Source organism: Triticum aestivum, chromosome 6A, assembly GCF_018294505.1.
Source record: "Triticum aestivum cultivar Chinese Spring chromosome 6A, IWGSC CS RefSeq v2.1, whole genome shotgun sequence".
Classification (NCBI taxonomy): domain Eukaryota; kingdom Viridiplantae; phylum Streptophyta; class Magnoliopsida; order Poales; family Poaceae; genus Triticum; species Triticum aestivum.
Window position 1 is genome coordinate 484443862 of NC_057809.1, and position 18651 is coordinate 484462512.

Genomic DNA, 18651 nt, shown 5'->3' on the forward strand with positions numbered 1-18651 from the left:
ACACATTCAGAATTTCAATTTTGTTCAAATTCCAAAAAAATGGTAAGAATTCCAAAAAAAATCTCGTTCAGAAAAGTGTTTGGAACTTTAAATTTTTTTGTCGTTCTGAAATTTGTTCAAAATTCAAATGTTCCCTTTAAAAAAATTGTGTTGTCCAAAATTGTTCTAGATTTTTTTAACAAAATGCATTTTAAAAATTGTTCCAGAATCAAAAAATATTCTTGTTTTAGTGAAATGTTCACAAATTGAAGGAAAAAATATTTTAAATAGTCTCACATTGCTCATTTAGATACAGTCGTACAAATTTATATAGCTATGTGAAACTACATGCATTAATAAATTGGATGAAGGATAGATGGATTAAGCTGGACGAAGGATGGATTGGTATGTGAGCTAACTCGAAAAGGGTGCTGGATTCCTTCAAATTAAAAAAAGTACCCATTTTAAAAAAATGTTTATGTTTTCCAAAATTGTTTGAGATTTTTGAAAAGCTGCATTTAAAGAATTTGCTCCAAATTCAAAAATTATTATAGTTTTAGTGAAATGTTCACAAATTAAAAATAATGCCCGAGTTTAAAAAATATACATTTTAATAAATTGTTCTGAATGTCCAAAATTGTCACCATTTCTAAAAATTGTTCGCAAATTCAAAAAATATTCGTGTTTTATAAAAGGTTCATGTTTTCAAAAAAAATGTTCGTGAATTCTGAAAAATGTCCCTATTCAAATTTATTCATGTGTTTTAAAAAATGTATGGATTTTCAGAAAAAAATCGTATTTTTGAAACTGTTCAGGATTTCCAAAAAAATCATATTTACAAAAATAGTTGGTAATTCATAATTATTATTATATTTGAAAAGTTCAAAACATCAAAAATATGTTTCGAATCTGATGCTGCAGTATGTTCTGTGATATTTGCTCTAGCTATTTGTTAGTGGGACGTGTTTGTTCGAGTGGTTGGCATCACTTGGTCATGTCTTTGAGGTCGCGAGTTTGATTGTTCAACGCCGTCCTTTTTTAGATTTTTACTCGCGTCTTACAGACAAAGGTCGTTTTGATGCCTGGGCCATTCACAACCCATGCAACTTAGCAAGCCCAACTACCTGGGAAATAAGGCAAAAATATTTTAAGTAGCCCCACATTTCTTCTTTACATACAGTCGTACCAATTTATGTACGTGTGTGAAACTACATGTAGTAAGCTAGATGAAGGATGGATGAATTAAGCTGGATGAAGGATGGATGGATTGATACGTGAGCTAGCTGAAAAGGGATCCTTGATTTCTTAAAAAAGGAATTAATCCAGTAGGTGAGCTAGATGGATGGATTGCAATGTGAACTAGCTACAAAAGGACCCTGATTTTCTTGACGATTGCTACGAAGAAAAGAGAAGAGAAGACCCGAATACATGAGCTAAATGCATGTAAAAGAGAAGACCCAGCTCATTCTAATATTATGGAACTTCACACATTAAATCCCCTGGATCAATTAACGAAAAATAGCGGAGTCAAACTAACTCCTGTTGTACTATATTGGTGACTTGTACATAGAAAAGAGAAGACCCGCCTCGCTTCCATATTATGAAACCTCATACCTTAAATCCCCTTGAATGAATGGAAAAATGGATTGAATAATTCATGGGCCTTCTCTCGCGTGCGATGACCTAACAAAACCCTAGGGTTGCGGCCCTCGCCGTCGCCATCGCCATCGCATGGGAACTTTTGATCCCCTCGCCTCTGACTGCCATCTTGGCACTGAGAGGTGGGGGGGGGGGGGCTCACATCTTCAAGAGGTTTACGTTCTTCATCATCGTCTACTGATTATCATATTTTGTGAGAATAAATTTACTCTTGTTCTTTTGATGATGCCATGAGGTTAGAGAGTTCTTTGTCCTCGTTGATCCGATTATTCAGATCTGCTGAGTTTACGTTAGCCTGTCATACTTTTTTTGTTAGTTTGATTCTTTGTGGAGTTGAAATCTTTCATCGACACCATGATGAAGATATCGTGATCCGACGGCCTGCACTTCTAGGGGATCATCCCCGGCCCGAAGATATCGTGATCCGACGGCCTGGCCCGAAGACTTCCCATCTTTTTGGATGGCCGACTCAAGGCACTTTCAAAAATCATTATTGGCAATGTTTGTGCGGGTGAAAGAGTGACAACATTGTTGCTTCCGTCCAATTGCAACATCTTTACCGAAATCTTTGGAGTATTTCTTCTAGCAGAGATTGATACTGCGAAGAAGGTGTTCCCAAGAAATTTCATTATAATTTGTAGTCATAAGAGTTACTTTGTACTTTCTTTGAGCTTAGATCCAAATCAGTGCATTGATAATTGTTATGAGTATAAATAAAACTACATGTGTTTCTCAAAAGAAAAAAAAACTATCAAACCCCTTAAATCCCCTCGATCAATGAATGAAAAGTTAGCGGATTCATTACTTCACACACGGCGAAACCCAGAATCTAAAGGTTCCTTCCCGCGTCACAAGGTTTTACTTGCACGTGTATTCTCACTCAACTTAAATGCATGCTATTTTTTGTTCCGTTGCAACGCACGGGCATATGTGCTAGTAACTCCTAAACAAAGTTTGGTGAGATTATACTAAAGGAAGTGATCTTCATCCGTTGGTCTTCCCATGTAAACCAGCAGTCCATGGGATTGAATTATTTGGAGGTTACGCGCTATATATAGGGTCCTGTTCCTGTTGTGTGGTGGCCATTATTGGATACTGGAGCAGAGAAACAGATGAAATGGACAACCCGTTCATAGTTCTATGTTCGGTCTTAATACCGTGGAGCCATACGTGACTGTCTTGGGGTTTACAGGGCTAAAAAACAATCAATCAAGGTGACTTCTGTCTTTTCCGAACTGTGTAGTCTTAACTAAGGTGCGGAATGTGCACATGTTCGTGTCCAGAATCTCCCGCGCGCATTATTGGCCTCTGCAAATTGAAGTACGACACGGAACCAAAAAAACAAAACTCAGGCAGCAAACAATCATCAATTTGATATGAAGAATCAAGTATGAGTTATACTACAACTGTACGTCGTAGTCCCACGAGTGGGATTGGACAAGTCGAACAGCGACATGCGTTCTCGAGCTGTTGACATTTCAGATCCACTAGCCAAACACGACCACGCATATATTTGACCGACTAATCCTTCTCTACGGAAAAAAAAAACTATGCTTGTGCACCTATTGGTGACCTCGTGATTGGATGGCTATACAAAGTGGCGCCCTAAACTAAATTACTAAATAAAATCCCGATTTTGAGACGATGTAAACCCACAATAAATATACGTGCAGCCGGTCGAGATCGCGAATCTCTGTGTCGGCCGCCACCGCGCTGGGACAAGGAAAGACGTGGCCTTGGAGCTAACGAACGAGTGGCGCGGTTGGTCGTCACCAAACGCGCGTGAGGAGGCTGGCGAGCGGGCCGTCCCTCCGCGGGCGGGGCAGTAGGTGGGAGCGGCACAGCGGGCAGGTGGTCCGGCCGAGGTCGATCCACCCGTCGATGCAGCCGCGGTGGAAGGCGTGCGCGCAGTTGCCCAGCCGCCGCACCTCGTCCGCCGCCCGCAGCCGCTCCAGGCACACGATGCACGTCGCCGCCGCCGCGGCGTCCCCGTCGTGGCACCCCTGCTGCTGCTGCGCCGGACGCGCCAGCAAGGAGAACTCGACGGCCGGGAGGCGCTCCTTGACCTCCTCGGGCAGCGGGGCGTCGTGGACGGAGCGGCGCGGGGAGCGGCAGAGGCCGACGAGGGAGAGCAGCAGGAGGAGGGCGTCCCGGACGGCGGCGACGAGCTTGCAGAAGGCGATGATCGGCTTGGGGATGGCGACGCAGTAGCACACCAGGGGGAACCCCATGGCCGGAGACGGCGCGGCGGGAGCTCGGACGTCGCAGGCTGCGCCGGCCAGGCCCGTCGATCGTTTGCGGGGGAGGAGCAGCAGAGGATATGTATATATACCTACTTGATCAAGCCAAAGTCAGGAGGAAAGCGCGCGCGCTCGCAGGTTATATAGAGCGAGCGGCGGGGAGAGAAGGGAGAAAGGAAGCAGAGTCGGTCAGTTTCACGTGGTTTTGGTGGAGGATAACGCGGGCCGGGAAGGGTTGGGGAGGGGTGGACGGAGGGGACACGGGACGACCTCGCCGTACGTCTCCCGGCATGGGAAATGGCCAGCGTGCGTGCGTGCGTGCGTGCGCGGAAGCTGCCCAGCCCGGGTCGTTAAAACGCGGGGGACGAGTGACGCGATGGTAAGTACGAACGCCCGCGTGGTGGCGGGGACGTGCGGTCCATCCTTGGGTCGTGCACTGGCATGGACTCGGCACGCATGGGACAACACGAGCGATTTAGGCGAGGGGGAGAAAAAGCCTGCGACGTTGACGCGGGCTTCGCCCATATGTAATCTTTTTAGACCGGAGGCTGATTGGTGCCGCCTGTAACGGGATTTTCCCACGGTAATGTATCTGTATGTTTGTATTTGTTTTTTACCATTTTGTTTCTGTTACAAACCGTGATGAAGGGCAGGGCCCGTAGGAGGGGCAAGTCGCGCCAGAACACGCGGATCACTTGGTCAGCCCGGTTTTACACTAGGAGGTTCTCTGCAGATGGTGATCTGCCTAAGGGGGTGTTTGGTTCAAAAGTCCTAAGACTTTTTCTAGTTTCAGGAACTAATCAAAAAAGACTCTTCGATAGAGTCTTTTTCTAGTCCGTGTAGAAAAAGTTCCTTCTGTTTGGTTTCTAGGAATTTTTAGGGATTTTTTCTAGTCTAAGAATAAAAAGTACCTGAACCAAACATTCCCTAAGTAACCGCCGTCAGCTCAGTTCCGCACATTTCTCTCGTGGCATGTCTCCCTCCGCGAAAGTGCTAGTAACTTGTACTACTAGTCCCGTACACCAAAGGACGATGGCCCATGAACTTTTGCAAGTTGTGGTCTGGGTACAGTAGACCGTCATTTCAATTTCAGAGAAAGAACGGGGGCGTAGGACATCATGAGATATACATTGCCAACCTCGCCCATGTATTAACACAAGATATGCCATCACCGTGTTGGGGTCAGCATCGCGCTTGCTCGCATCATATACATTGCCAACCGTGATGATGATGGTACATATGATATGAACGGCAGTGTAATTGGTGCTAGAACGAAGCATCATGGGCTGGTCATGGAGGCTCTCGCGCCGATCGGCGCAGCACGCACACGGCGACACGATGCGAGTTGCCATTGATTGGGCCTGCGTGTACCAGAAGGGGCGGATTCGACAAGCCAGCCGTCGGCCGTCACGACGGGGCGCTTCCTCTGGTGGCACACGCCTGCGCACATGAATGAAGTGAATGAATCTGTCGGGTGCGCGGTCTCCGTCGCTGGGTGGTTGATCTCATCTCGCAGCGCGGGTTCGGCAGCCACGCGCGCTACGAGTTTGGGTGGTGATGGTGCCGAGGCTCCATCCGTCTGGTTGCGGCGCTGGGCTGCCCGTGATAGCTATGGAAGTGGAGTTGGAGGAGATCGACAGCAACAGGATGTGCATTCAATGCGGACGACGAGCGGTGCCGAATGTCCCAGGAATGGATCAGCATGATTGGGCCGCAGCGGATTGCCAAGGCCAAGCGGGGCTGCCACAGGAAGCAACGTGTAGTACACGACGCAGCTGGCAACAATAATGCACACTGGCGGTCGAGGACTGACTACTCATCTCAACTCAACTGGAGAAGAACAGTAGGCCTTAATTCGCTGATCCCTTCGATCCCAGAAGCGAGCATTTGTAAGAGAACATTTGGACCTTACAGCATTAGCTGAGGCTCCAAAATATGATATGTGCAAATTCGGCTCGAAAATAAATACCACAATATACAACCCGAGTATGAACAGACGACCAAAGGAAACTGTGTCCACCTGAAAGAAAGAGAAAAACAAACAACTGGAAATACCAGGAAGCCCAGCGCAACGAGTGACCACTTGACTAGAGCCAACCTCCAACACCCATTACTAACACTAGCAGTTGCTAGACTATATTTCCATGTTCGCAGTGAGATCAATCTACTCCCACTAGGCTCAGATAGTGAGGCTGATGCTGACAACAAATCATTCCTTGGTAGCGAAATGTGTCACAGAAGAGAAAGCAGCATGACTTCTTCGATGTCAATGGCGTACCAAATATGTCAGATAGTTTGAATCAGCGTTCTTCAGAAATGTTCCCTTGAATCGAGCGTTCTTCAGAGATGTTCTGCATTGCAAGGAAAATTTCCGCATCAGGTATGTTGGATATCGATGTTAACACGGTATGCGAGAACAACATTATTCAGTACACAGAAAATGATTTGTCTGCTTCATGTTAACAAAATAAAACAGCTGCCAATAGTCATTTGGCTGTATTCTAGTAGTGACAATTGACAAAACTAGGGCACACTAGCAGTAAACTGTATCCACATAAAATGTTTGTCCAGATAGATAAACTTTAGTTTTGTCTCACGGCCCAGGCTCCGGAGAGCGTAGCCGTGCAGATCCTTGTGCGCCGTGTGCACAGGGGGGTTAGGGTTTGGGGTCGGAGGCACGCCTCCTCTTTCCTTCTTTATTGATTCTCTGGTGTCCACATACTAGGCCTAGGTCCCTTTATATAAAGGGACGGCTGATACAAACTCAACTTAACTTTCCAGCTAACACAATCTTTATCTATGGAAATAATTAAATAACTTGATATGCAAGCAAACTAAAGATAAAGCCTATCTCTAAGCAGATTTGGGACCCTCCCTGTTCCTACGCCTGAAGTGCTGGCCCCACAGGACATGTACCCGAAATGAGTTGTGAAGAGCTTAGTGCACAGTTCTGAAGAGATTACTGTGCAAAGGGCTAGGATTTAGTGATATTACGTTGTGAAGAGCTCAATGCACAAAAGGTTACATGATTGATCACTATACGAGCATAGAATGGCCATTCCTGGAACTAAGAATTTAAAAGCAAGTAAAATATGCAAGGACACCTTAAAAAGTATATCAAGAATCAGAGATAGAAATGGAAAGATAATCAAATAATGGAAGTATATACAACCATACTTAAACAGTGTATCTGTGCTCATGAATCATGATTGTGACTGATGTGTTGCCTAGAATAACCTTTGGGACATTTACTGATATGTTGGTACTTATATGTTGCCAAGAATAACCTCTAGAATATTTATTTGACAGATTTAACCTTTAGAGGTTAGGGTCTGCTCAACTTTCTCTATCTCCGCAATCCGCATCCAACTCCTCTTTCTTCCCAATCCATCATGTCCTCATCCAAGATCGAATCCCTCTCTGTAGTCCTCATCCAATGCTGGATTGATGCGCCGGTGGACACCCAAGGCCGTGGTGACCGAGCAGACACTGGCGCTGCTCCCGCTAACTGTGAAAGAGACCTCGAGGGGCGGAGGAAGACAGTTGCTTTGAGCGGCTAAGGGCGGCCGCCTCGGAGGTGAGGCAGCAACTAGGCGTACACGCCACATGAGATAACAATTCTCGGTGTCCAGATTTGACGAAGCTTGTGATGCGGTTCCAAGCTCCATCACCATGCACTTGTCCCCTCGGAAGCATGAGAAGGAAAGAGGTTGGTGGCAGAAGAGATGGATCTTTTATTCCTATAACCAATTTGTCATCGGAGCAACTAGTTGCTCCAGTTCCCAGTTATTCTAATTTGGCAACGCCTCCACAGGGGTGCGAACCAGTGCCAAATGCCAAATTTAGCATTTGGCATTGCTATTTGGCCAATGGTGGGGCTGCCCTTCAAGTTAAATCTGACTCAAGATTCTTAGAGTAAACTTTAATGAGAGGTTTTGTTGGTTATTAGCAAGAAGCCTGTGTATTTCTATGGACTAACAAAATCATACAACATGTTTATATGACTAATTACTTTCTTCTATTGGGGTGCTGCACGGTGTATCCAGATATTCATTATACATAGGAGAGTTTGTGCAAAACAGTTTCCAGTGGGTCCCCTGGGTGGTAAGCAGTCTCACCTCAATCTCAGCCGCTGGTAGCAACTTGGATGGTTACTTAGTATGATCTCAAGGCAAATGGTTCATCACCACCAACTGATATGTTTAGAGCAGAAATATAGGATTTATTCCCGTCTTTCAAGTTTAAAAATGTTGTATATACCCTTGGTTGCAGAATAGGCATAGTTAGGGCACAGAGAATGTGAAATTTCAAGCACATTTCACTAAATCATATGTTATATTACAGATGTCTAGTCATCGGTTTTTGTTATAAATATAGATAGATTAATAATCATGAACGGAATCTGAAGTTGCAGGTAAGAGTAAAAATAGAGGTTATAACTCTTTCTGGAGAATACGCATTGGAATCGTGCATATTTGCAGTACTCGGAAGGAAAAATGGATACCTAAATGTCATATCCTAAATTCCTAATTAGATCGATACAGGATCGACAGGCTTAGCATTTAGCATGTAGGTAAGGTTGCCCCACACCATTGAAAGGAACTGTTAAGCAGATGTATGGATCAAAACATGCAAACAACCTAGGATTCCTGAACCATTGGCAATTCAGCGCCTCAATGAAATGCCTTGCTCTCAACTTCATGGCTTCCAACCTGATTATGGTGAGCAGTGGCTGGACCTTGGAATATTTGTTGTTGAAGGGGCCATTTCTCTTCCTCCACAGAAACAGTGATACCTTACCTTCCCTTCTCTTCCAGTTTTTGGCAGAGTAAGATATAGATGAAGGGGCAGATGGCTGTGTTCTCCCAGTTTTGGCACGAGCAAGACACAGAGGAGGGGCGGGTGAATGTGGCACAGAAATGGGGAATAAAGGAAGGCTTCCCACAAAGGTCTTGTGTCCTGATTAATTTCGTGGTTCAGGTGGAGCTGAACCCCATAATCTTTCTTCGATTACAATCAAGAGAAAAATTGAATTGAATTGCCTAACAGTTTTTATTCAAAAGCAACCAAATTGAATGTTTTCTCTAAATTGGGGCTCCGGTTAACTAACAAAGAAGGCTTGCAACTATAATACAGAGACCAAGGGCAGTTTGTCATGTTTAGATGGTTAGTGTAACTTTCAGGTATCCATCACATACAGATAAAATCGTTCCCACTTTTGATGTTTTCACCACCATAAATTTCATAAGCACTCAAAACCAGTGGTTGGCATTTTACATGAAAACCAGAAACACCATGCCAAAAGTTTATCATAAGCTGAAATTGACGCGAAAAATTAGCAAATCCTATGCTTCATGGGACTGACTGTCCAATGGAGGAAACCGAACTGAAGTAATATGGAACAATAGTTTTATGATATGTTTCTCACTAATCAGGCTGTACATGTCCAACAACTCATAACCTATATGTGAAATCACCTTCATTAAATCTTAAATGTGTTGCTATTTTTCTGAGAAAACGCAAAGCTTGCGCCTCAATGCATTGATAGAAAGAAGAGAAATACAAATGTACAAGCCTAAGACTAGACTGAGCAACCGACCACTAAAGGAAAGACCACGAACAACACCCACAAAATAAACGTTACAACTGACGCAATCAACCGACCACTAGATGCCACCGAGACAAGCATTACAAATCATGAGCTGAGGCGCAATTGCTACGCACGACGCAGTCAGTGCCATACATCTCAGCGGGACGTTTATTACGAGCTTGTGCGCACACACTGCCGATTGGACGGTGCTGAACCGGTTCGTGCTGTAAGTTCAAGTACTGAATTTCGCGCGCTAGATTTAGGTAACATTAAATGTGTTACTACCATGAATCAACAGAAACTATTTCTTAGATGAACCTACTGCAACTGCAAGACATCAATCAAAATTATAGAACGGTGAAACCATACATTACAATTAGGACGGAACCAACCTTGTCAGACCCGGAGAAGCTGGACCTTGTTCTCAATGGAAATGCCCATCCAGTCCGGGTGTCCGGCCACCCACTGCAGCTGGTTTATCTCGGCACCCGCATCATAAACAAGAACTGGATCAATCCCTTCGGGAGGCACTGCTGCCGGTGCCTCAGGCAGCTCCCAGATGAGCGCCTGCCCGTCGTCCCCTGCGGAGCAGAGGTGTCTTGCAGCCTGCGGTGCCCACGCAACAGCGTTGACGCATCCCCCATGCCGATGTAGCTCGGCCACAGGCACCCCGGGTGCGCGTATGTCGAGCACAACGACGGCGTTGCTGTCCATGAGCAGGGCGGCCATGTATCGCAGGTCATAGCGGTTCCAGGCAAGCCTGAGGAGCGGCGTGTCCGGGCGGGGGCTCTCGTAGACGATGGTGGAGTGCTCCTTGTCCCGGAGATCAAAGACGCGGACGGAGCCATCGGCGGAGACGGAGGCGAAGACGCCGGCCTCCCCCCATGCGATGTCGTGCACGGCCTTGTCGTGCGCGATGAGCTGCGTCTCGACGACGCCGCGCTCGATGTCCCAGACGGTGCAGGTGGTGTCGATGGAGGCGGTGCCGATGCGGCGGGGCTCGATCTCGTTCCAGTCGAAGGAGGTGAGGGGCGCGCAGAATTCGGAGGCGGAGGCCTTGCGGTTGTCGAGGACGGAGCGGAGCTCGGGGGCGGGGGCGGAGGCGGAGAGGTCGTCGAGGGGGGCGTGCCAGAGGCGGAGGGCGTCGGAGGAGGAGGCGAGGAGGGGCGTGGAGGCGGCGCGCGGGTTGAACTGGAGCTTGGTGGGCGGGTAGGGGTGGTCGAAGGAGAGGGAGGGCACGGCGCGGAAGGAGGCGGCGGTGGGGTGGACGGAGTCGAAGCAGAGGAGGGAGACGCGGTTGTGGAGGTCCTCGAGGAAGCTGCCGGCGGCGAGGACGGGCGCGGAGGGGGAGAAGGCCAGCGCGTAGATCGACTGGGGGAGCTCGCACGTGAAGGCGTAGGGGTTGGGCGCCGCGTCCGCCCCCGCCGGCGAGGCGGCCGCCGACGGCGTCGGCTTGGGCTGGTCCATGGGGAGAGGGTTCGCCCCTGTTCCGTGCGGATTTGGGGGTGGACTTGTGCCGCTGGCTGCTGGGGCTCCTGGCCTGGGTGATTGTTTTACGGACGCGACGAGTTAAAAGGAGGAAGAGCCGGCGGGCGGTGTGGGGGAAGATTCAGCGCTCTCGTCTCTTGCACTCTAGCGGCAGGTGAACGGCGACCTGGCACGCGAGCACGAGGGTTGAAATCGATGCCGCCGGTCTACGGGTGCAGTGCGCGGCGCACGGGAGGAAGTGTCGTTCGAGTGAGATGTTGACCGGAGAACACGATCGGGATGGTGCTGCTCTAGTCGTGGGGAAAGCTTGCTTGATACATTTATATTTAGACAAATTTAAGACAAGAATTTAAAACGGATGAAATATATACGTAGTTACGTACGATTCTAAGGAAACAGAACAAATATTATAACTAAAAATGCATATCTAGATGTGTTTTATTTATTACATATCTAAGTAACTCAATTAAACTGAAGAAAGGGAAAAAAAGAAATTACTTGCATGAATCCTAGCATAAAATTAACGAACATAGTAGAATCTAGATATGGCATACTTAGAACGCATCTAGAGTGTTTTAACAAGACTGTAATTAAAATGTCATGTTTTTTTTAGAACGGCCATCATGACTAGCTTTATTAACTCAACAAAATGTTTACATCATCAGCTAGTTTACCGAGGAGGAAACTAGGGGGATCACCATCCCAAATACTAGAAACTTTATTATGAAAATTAAATTGAGCTAGCTCATGAGCAACACTATTAGCCTCTCTAAAACAGTGCATAAAATTGACCTTCCCTACATCCGTAGCCAAGTTCAAGATTTCCGCATATATTGTTGTTGCAGCATCCCACCAATGATCATGTCCAATGCAAAAATTGATTACCTCCAAAGAATCTGATTCCGCTTCAATAGCGTGAAACCCCATGGTGTTAGCAAAGGCTAGACCATCCCTCATTGCCACAGCCTTGATGTCGCGTGATATAGCCGCTGCAGCTCCAGCTCCTTCGTCCGCATGATACGCCGCATCTACATTCAACTTCACAAAACGTAGTTCAAGCTTGGTCCATCTCTTCTCCACATCCGGCAACAAAGAAACTTTCCGTGTAGCATTTGCAGCAATCGAAATAATAGATGCGGCATACTTCCCCGCTGGTGGTACCCTCTCTCCATTAGTGATCTGTCTTCTAACCCACCAAATGTACCAACCTGCAGTAGCAGTTGCTTCTCCAATCCCAAAACTAGAAGCATACGGTAGTGAACCTGAAGTGGACATCAATATATATTCCAGAATGGCCGAACCTGATCGGTCAATCACTAGTGCATCAACTATAATATCATATATACCTAATCGTTGACATATCTCAACAACCGGTTTACATAGAAATAGAAGATGGAGGATATCTTCGGCTCCTTGATGACAGAACGGGCACTCGCTGGATGTTGGGATATGTCTGTTCGCTAGGATTGATCGAACTGGGACCACTCCATGCAAACTTCTTCAGCAAAATATTTGTAATTTCCGTGGGACCTCAAGCTCCCAAATCTTGTTCCAAATTGGATTGTCAACTGATGGACATGGACTAGTTCGATTGCCTCTGAATTTATGTGCCCATTCTGCGTGGTATGCAGTTTTCACCGAAAAAAATACCAGTTCGGGTGTGATGCCAAGCAATAAAATCTTCAAAAATCTCATAATTCAAGGGAATTTGGAGAATCCTCCTAACATCCACTGGATTGAATATAGCTCTAATCAGTACTTCATCCCATTCTCCATTTGTTGGATCAATTAGGTCTGATACCTTGGAGATTAAAGTTTGACCCCTTGGCGTGATTATATGACGGTCTGGACTAGATGGAATCCATGGATCAGTCCAAAAATTAACCTTGATACCATCACCAATGCGCCAAATATGGCCCCTTTTAAATGTTTGCAGCCCCGCTACGAAACTTTGCCAAGTAAAAGAGGAGCCATTTTTCGGTCCAGCCAATAATAAATTGTCATGCGGATAATACTTAGCACGCAACACCTTAGCACAAAGGTAGTCTGGACTAGTTATCAATCTCCAACACTGCTTAGCTAGCAAGGCCAAATTAAATGAGTGAAGGTCTCGAAACCCCATCCCTCCCATCTTCTTTGGAATACATAGTTTCCACCAGGCGTACCAGTGCATACTTTTCTTGTCTCCATCTCCTCCCCACCCAAACTGTGCTATGAGGTCCGTTATGTCCTTACAGACCCCCTTAGGGATATTAAACACCGACATGGCAAACACAAGAATAGCTTGAGCAACTGCTTTCAATAACAATTCTTTACCGCCCATTGATAAAAGCTTGGCCATCCAAACACCAATTCTTTCTCTGATTCTCTCAACAAAATGCTTGAAGCAATCACTCCTCTCTGCTCCTACTAGAGCCGGTAGGCCTAAATATTTATCTGAGAGTGCTTCAGTGTCAATATGTAATTCTTGACAAATTTCTTCCCTGGCCACCACACTGGTATTAGGGCTAAAGAATATGCTTGATTTTGATCTACTCACCAATTGTCCAGAGTTAGTGCAATAATCATCTAGTGCCTTCTGTAAGGAAGCTGCATTTAACATATCCGCCGTCATGAGGATCAGGGAATCGTCAGCAAATAAAAGGTGTGAGACTGGCGGTGCATTTTTACACACCCTAACCCCATCAATGCCACCAGCTTCTTCTTCAAACTGCAGTATACTAGATAGACCTTCTGCACAGAAGAGAAATAAGTACGGCGATAAAGGGTCCCCTTGACGAAGGCCCCTTGTTAGTGGGACTCCTTCCGTCTCCTGAGAATTATACTTGATTGTATATTTCACTGAAGAAACACAATTCATAATTAAATTCACCCACTGGCCATCAAAACCCAATTTCAGCATCATATTCCTCAAAAAGACCCATTCAACTCTGTCATATGCTTTATGCATGTCCAACTTAACGGCACAGAGTCCTGATTGCCCGTTTCTCTTGTTCTTGATTTTAGGACACACTCATAAGCTACCAAAATATTATCAGTTATTAATCTACCAAGCACAAAAGCACTTTGTGTTTCTAAAATGATCTCAGGCAGAATGGTCTTCAATCGATTCTTAGATATTATCTTGTAGATAACATTACAAAGGCTTATAGGACAAAATTGAGTAATCGATTTGGGAGAGTCAACTTTAGGTATCAAAATGTCATGTTTATCTCAATCCTACATGATTGTTTTTCATCATAAAAAAACAAAGCATTCGTTTAAAGAGATTTCAGTGTGGTGACGACTGCCGCAACCTCGCAGCAATCTCTACCATGTGTGCTCGCCATCGACCGTCGCCCTGCCCACCCTTTTCCCCTCCTTCTCTTAAGTTGCCGTGGCTGTCGTCGGAGTGTTGCGACACGCAGTTGGAGATGTTGGAACCGCCGGATGACCATGCTGCGACTGCGTGAGTGGTGTTATGTGCAAGGGCAATAAGGTGTTCCTTGAGCAGTAATTAGGGGGGAGGTGTTGCCAAGGACCCGTGTGGTAGGCGGCGAGCTGCAACCGGCATGGTGAAATGATGGCATGACGACCAGCATGGTGGAATGATGGCATGACAAGCTACGATCGCCGCAACCGACGACGGAAAGAGCTTCGACCTATGACGACGAAAGCTGCAACCGTCTATGGTGGTGCTCCAACCAACCACCGCGTACAGGGCAAAACATATGCTACGACCGGCAAGTCTAGAAGCTGTGACTAAAACATATGCGATGATGCTAGTGGCAACCGCAGCGACATGTGCGACAGGCCAGCGCAGTGTACATGAATCAAACAACCAACAATTCTTATCTAGTCTAATCCTCTAAAATTCCTTTGAATCAAAGGAAACCTTAGAAGGATTGCAGATTCACCTGAAATGCTTGCATGTAGCAGTGCAAACATATGGGCAAAACATAACATCAAGAAGAACTGCACGAGGTTATTACGAGTTTGTTGCTCAGAAAAAAATAATATTAGAACAAGTTTAACCAAAAGACCTTCACCACTCAAATACATCCTGTTTCTTTCGCAAACCTACAATGGCGCAATGAAAATATGGAGCGTCCCGACCCAACCAAACACTGCATGACGACCTGAGTAGCAACTGTTACTGTATTCTGACCACACAAGACTCTAGACAAAAGCTCGCCTCATATTACCAGTTCACCTCATCTCATCACTACCCAGCTTCTTAACGGTGACTGAACAAAGCCCGGCCGACGATGCCAGTTGCCTCAATGTAACGATCAACACAGCGTGACACGCAGCTGCTCTCGCTTCCGCTCAGGCTTGATCCTGGCTTGGTCACACACTTTGCAAAGCACTTGTTCCCAACGGTCTGCGAAATTACAAGAGACAATTAGCTTCGTGTTATTGCATTTAGCAAAGGAAATGTGTCTAGACAAACAATTTACAGAGAACACGCCTATATTTCCACAATGATGGGCATGATCTTAAAAAGATGTGCATATCCGTTTGTCAAGGCAACGACAGAGGCAAACAAGAGAGTTTTCCAAATATCCATTCCCCAGGCAACAATTGAGTTTCAAAACTCCTTCATGTGACATCAATGACGACCAGTCAGTCCAAATGAACGAAATAGATGATGCAAAGGTAAAAGTTAATAATAATGGAACTGCAGCAAGCCTAGAAAAATCCACAATGACCTGTGCACTCGCTTACCCCTTCCCAAAAGATTTGTACAATTTGCAGCCAGGCGACCACTTTTAATGCTGAAAACCTCAACCGCCCATAAGCTTGCTCTTTCTCATATTTCAGACGAGAACACAGCTAAACAGGCCAAAGCTTTTCAAGTGGGAAAGCAATCCTAATTTATACTATGGCTATTTCTCATTAACCAACACTAAACAATGTTGTTTTCAGATGGAGAGTTCATATTGTTCGACTAGAAAGCTTGTATTATGTAAGTAGGATGTTTTGTTTGAGTAAAGCTAGTAAGTATTATTCGAGTAAAAAGTTCTGTTTTGTTAGTGGAGAGTTTGTACTATTCAAACAGAGACTTTATACTATTATCAGACTAGAAAGTTTTGCCTTACTGGTAGAAAGTCTTACTATTCAAATAGGAAGTTTCGTTTAAGAGTGAAAAGATTGTACATACATAGAAAGTTAGTGTCCTTTAACAGAATTTAAGTAGAAAGTTCGTACTATCAAAGTGGAAAGTTTATGTATTCAAGAAAAAAGATTGTATAACCACCCACAAAAAAAGACTGTATAATAAGATTTTGCCATCAATCAAAATAGATAAATTGCACAAAATAATATAGGCAAACAGAAAATTTATCAAGATACACAAGTAAATGGACTGCGTCTTATGCAACCTATTATTACAGCAAAGGGGAGAAAAACACCCGGATTGGCCTGTCAGAAACTTGTGGTCGAAAATCGCGCACGAGCGCAAATTATGGTGCCCTATTAATAGTTAGGACAAGAAAATGTATAACATGCTACATCACCATTCGCTAGAGGTTACCACATATCTCCAAGAAAAAGAGCATGACTTAATTGAATCCAGTGCAAAGTAATAATAGTTCATATCAGAATAATAGACCAACCAGATAATACCATGAACATGTCATCGTTATCTAAATTAATCTATGGACATAATTAGGTGTTAGGCAATGCAGATGCACTTAAAAAGGGTTACCCTTAAGTTAGCAGGGACAATGTAGAAGACCTAATCACTCCTACCAAAATAAGTTGCTTGTGTGCAAAATTAGAAGCTGTAAGCCCCTGCACAACAGGAACATCACCAAACAGAACCTTGATGATATCCTTCAAAATTAAGAGCCATATAATGATTTATTACTTGTCACCATCAACCACAACATAAGAACCCAAACAATCCATACAGACTCAAATTAATAATCTTACGAGAAGAAGAGATTTGCGGTGACCGACAACTCTGCCAGGCCATATACCATTACATTAGGTATAACAGGTACAACTAGAGCATCAATATTGCTCAAGGGTGTGCTAGGAAGAATCGGTACTACTTTTGCTTAAAAATAATCGGTGCTGTATAATATTGTCTTATACAGTAACTTCATTTATGCCTACTAACCTACTTATGGACTTTTTATACCTTCTCCTTTTACAAATAAATAAATAATCGTATATTGGTGATATTAGAATTTCACAAATATTGATGCAACTGTATTGTGTACAGGGGCATCATGGATCATCTCAAGGAAACATCTAGGCATACCAAACTCTACTATGAATAGAAATTTTTAGGGATCTTTATGCAGCCAGGTTCAGCAAATTGACCTATTGCCACTGAAAATGCGCAATATAAAACTCTATAATATTGGATTCTTAGTCTTCAACGACCGTTGCTCAATAGGGCAAGAAAATAGAACAATATAAATTACTATTCTGCAGTCTAGTCATGCCATATTGCTCCAGTTAAGTTGAAATGCGATGCAGATCATCTTGATATATCATATAAGATGCAGAAAGGTATTAAAGTCAATGGACATGGTGAGGATGGCTGAACAGCTGCTACATGTAAAGCTCTTTCCAAGATAATAATCCTTTTATGCAGAATTGCTAACCAGCTACTCAATTTAGTTAATTCAATTGTATTTATTACAGCAATCAGGATTGCAAAAAGATTTGGTCTGGTTTTTATTTTAAAAAGCTTACTATTAATAGATGTCTTTAAACTGAATTTCTCTCTAAACTTGAATGAAACCAACAGAGCTCAAACCCGGCAATCAAAGATAATGCAGTTGCTGCTTGTTCAAGTAGAATCTGCAAGCCCCCAAACAGTCTATCTATCTATAAAAGCCTTAGCATTTAGCATAGTGGAAAAAAAAAACTTGCAAGCACGATAAAAAAAAATCCCCTCCGGTTCTAACATTATCGCCCCAACGAAACGAAGCCAAATATTCCCCTCCTAAGCAAATCAGCTATCGACGAATCAAGAATCATCTATGCCTGGTAACGAGCAGCCTAGCCGTCCACGTAGAAGCAGATCAACGAAAGTAATAAAGATATCAAAACATTAGGGGAGATTCCACCTCAAGAAGCTCCTGGGCATAGGCCTGCGCGAGCTGCGCCTTGATCTGCTCCATGAGCGCCTCCGGGTTGGGGGACGACCCTGACGACGACATCGACGGCGACGAGAAGGAGTCCATGCCGAATTCGCCTTGCTTGCCTTGCAAGAATTCGATGGTGCCCGGTGGTTACGGTGCGTTCTGCGCCGAAGGTTTCTGGGGACGGCGGGTTATACCGAGGTCGGGGGGCGGCGCAAAGGCAGGGTAAACCCTAGTCGGACTGGGAAAGGGCCGGTCCAATTTCAGCAGCAACATATAAGCCCATATTGTTTCTTGGGCAACAAGTTTCATGTGGGCCATGTCGAGGGTGCCTATACCTCGCCTATCACGAGTTGGACCGACCGCGCTAGTCAGGGCGTCGCAAATGGGCCGGCCCAGGTAGGTTCTACGTAAGTTCGTCTTTTCTCCTGTTTTTACGTTTGTTCGTATTTTTTTTTGCTTTTCCTAGTATTCCTATTTTTGGAAAATATTGTAATAACATATAATTCAAAGCTTAAAAAATAAAATATATTAAAATAGGGAATATGAAAAAAATGTTAACATAATGTAAAGCAATTGTTCATTCGCAAAAAAAAGTAAACCAATTGTTAGC

At 44.8% G+C, this 18651-nt stretch overlaps 3 protein-coding genes across 3 annotated transcripts; all 3 read right to left on the reverse strand.

Annotated features, from left to right (window-relative positions):
- Window positions 1-2989: 2989 nt before the first annotated feature.
- On the reverse strand, window positions 2990-4011 carry LOC123128011 (brassinosteroid-responsive RING protein 1). Its single transcript, XM_044547911.1, has one exon. The coding sequence runs from the start codon at window positions 3867-3869 to the stop codon at window positions 3408-3410; it is 462 nt and encodes a 153-aa protein (XP_044403846.1). The 5' UTR covers window positions 3870-4011; the 3' UTR covers window positions 2990-3407.
- Window positions 4012-5764: 1753 nt separating this feature from the next.
- Window positions 5765-11055, reverse strand: LOC123128013 (protein TRANSPARENT TESTA GLABRA 1). The gene is made up of 2 exons (XM_044547912.1): window positions 9861-11055; window positions 5765-6229 (listed from the first exon to the last, which is right to left on the reverse strand). Exon 1 carries the CDS (start codon window positions 10933-10935, stop codon window positions 9865-9867), a length of 1071 nt encoding a protein of 356 aa, XP_044403847.1. The 5' UTR covers window positions 10936-11055; the 3' UTR covers window positions 5765-6229; window positions 9861-9864.
- A 3840-nt stretch (window positions 11056-14895) lies between these two features.
- On the reverse strand, window positions 14896-18284 carry LOC123128014 (mitochondrial import inner membrane translocase subunit Tim13). The gene is made up of 2 exons (XM_044547913.1): window positions 18024-18284; window positions 14896-15319 (listed from the first exon to the last, which is right to left on the reverse strand). Exons 1-2 carry the CDS (start codon window positions 18138-18140, stop codon window positions 15173-15175), a joined length of 264 nt encoding a protein of 87 aa, XP_044403848.1. The 5' UTR covers window positions 18141-18284; the 3' UTR covers window positions 14896-15172.
- Between the last annotated feature and the right edge of the window lie 367 nt (window positions 18285-18651).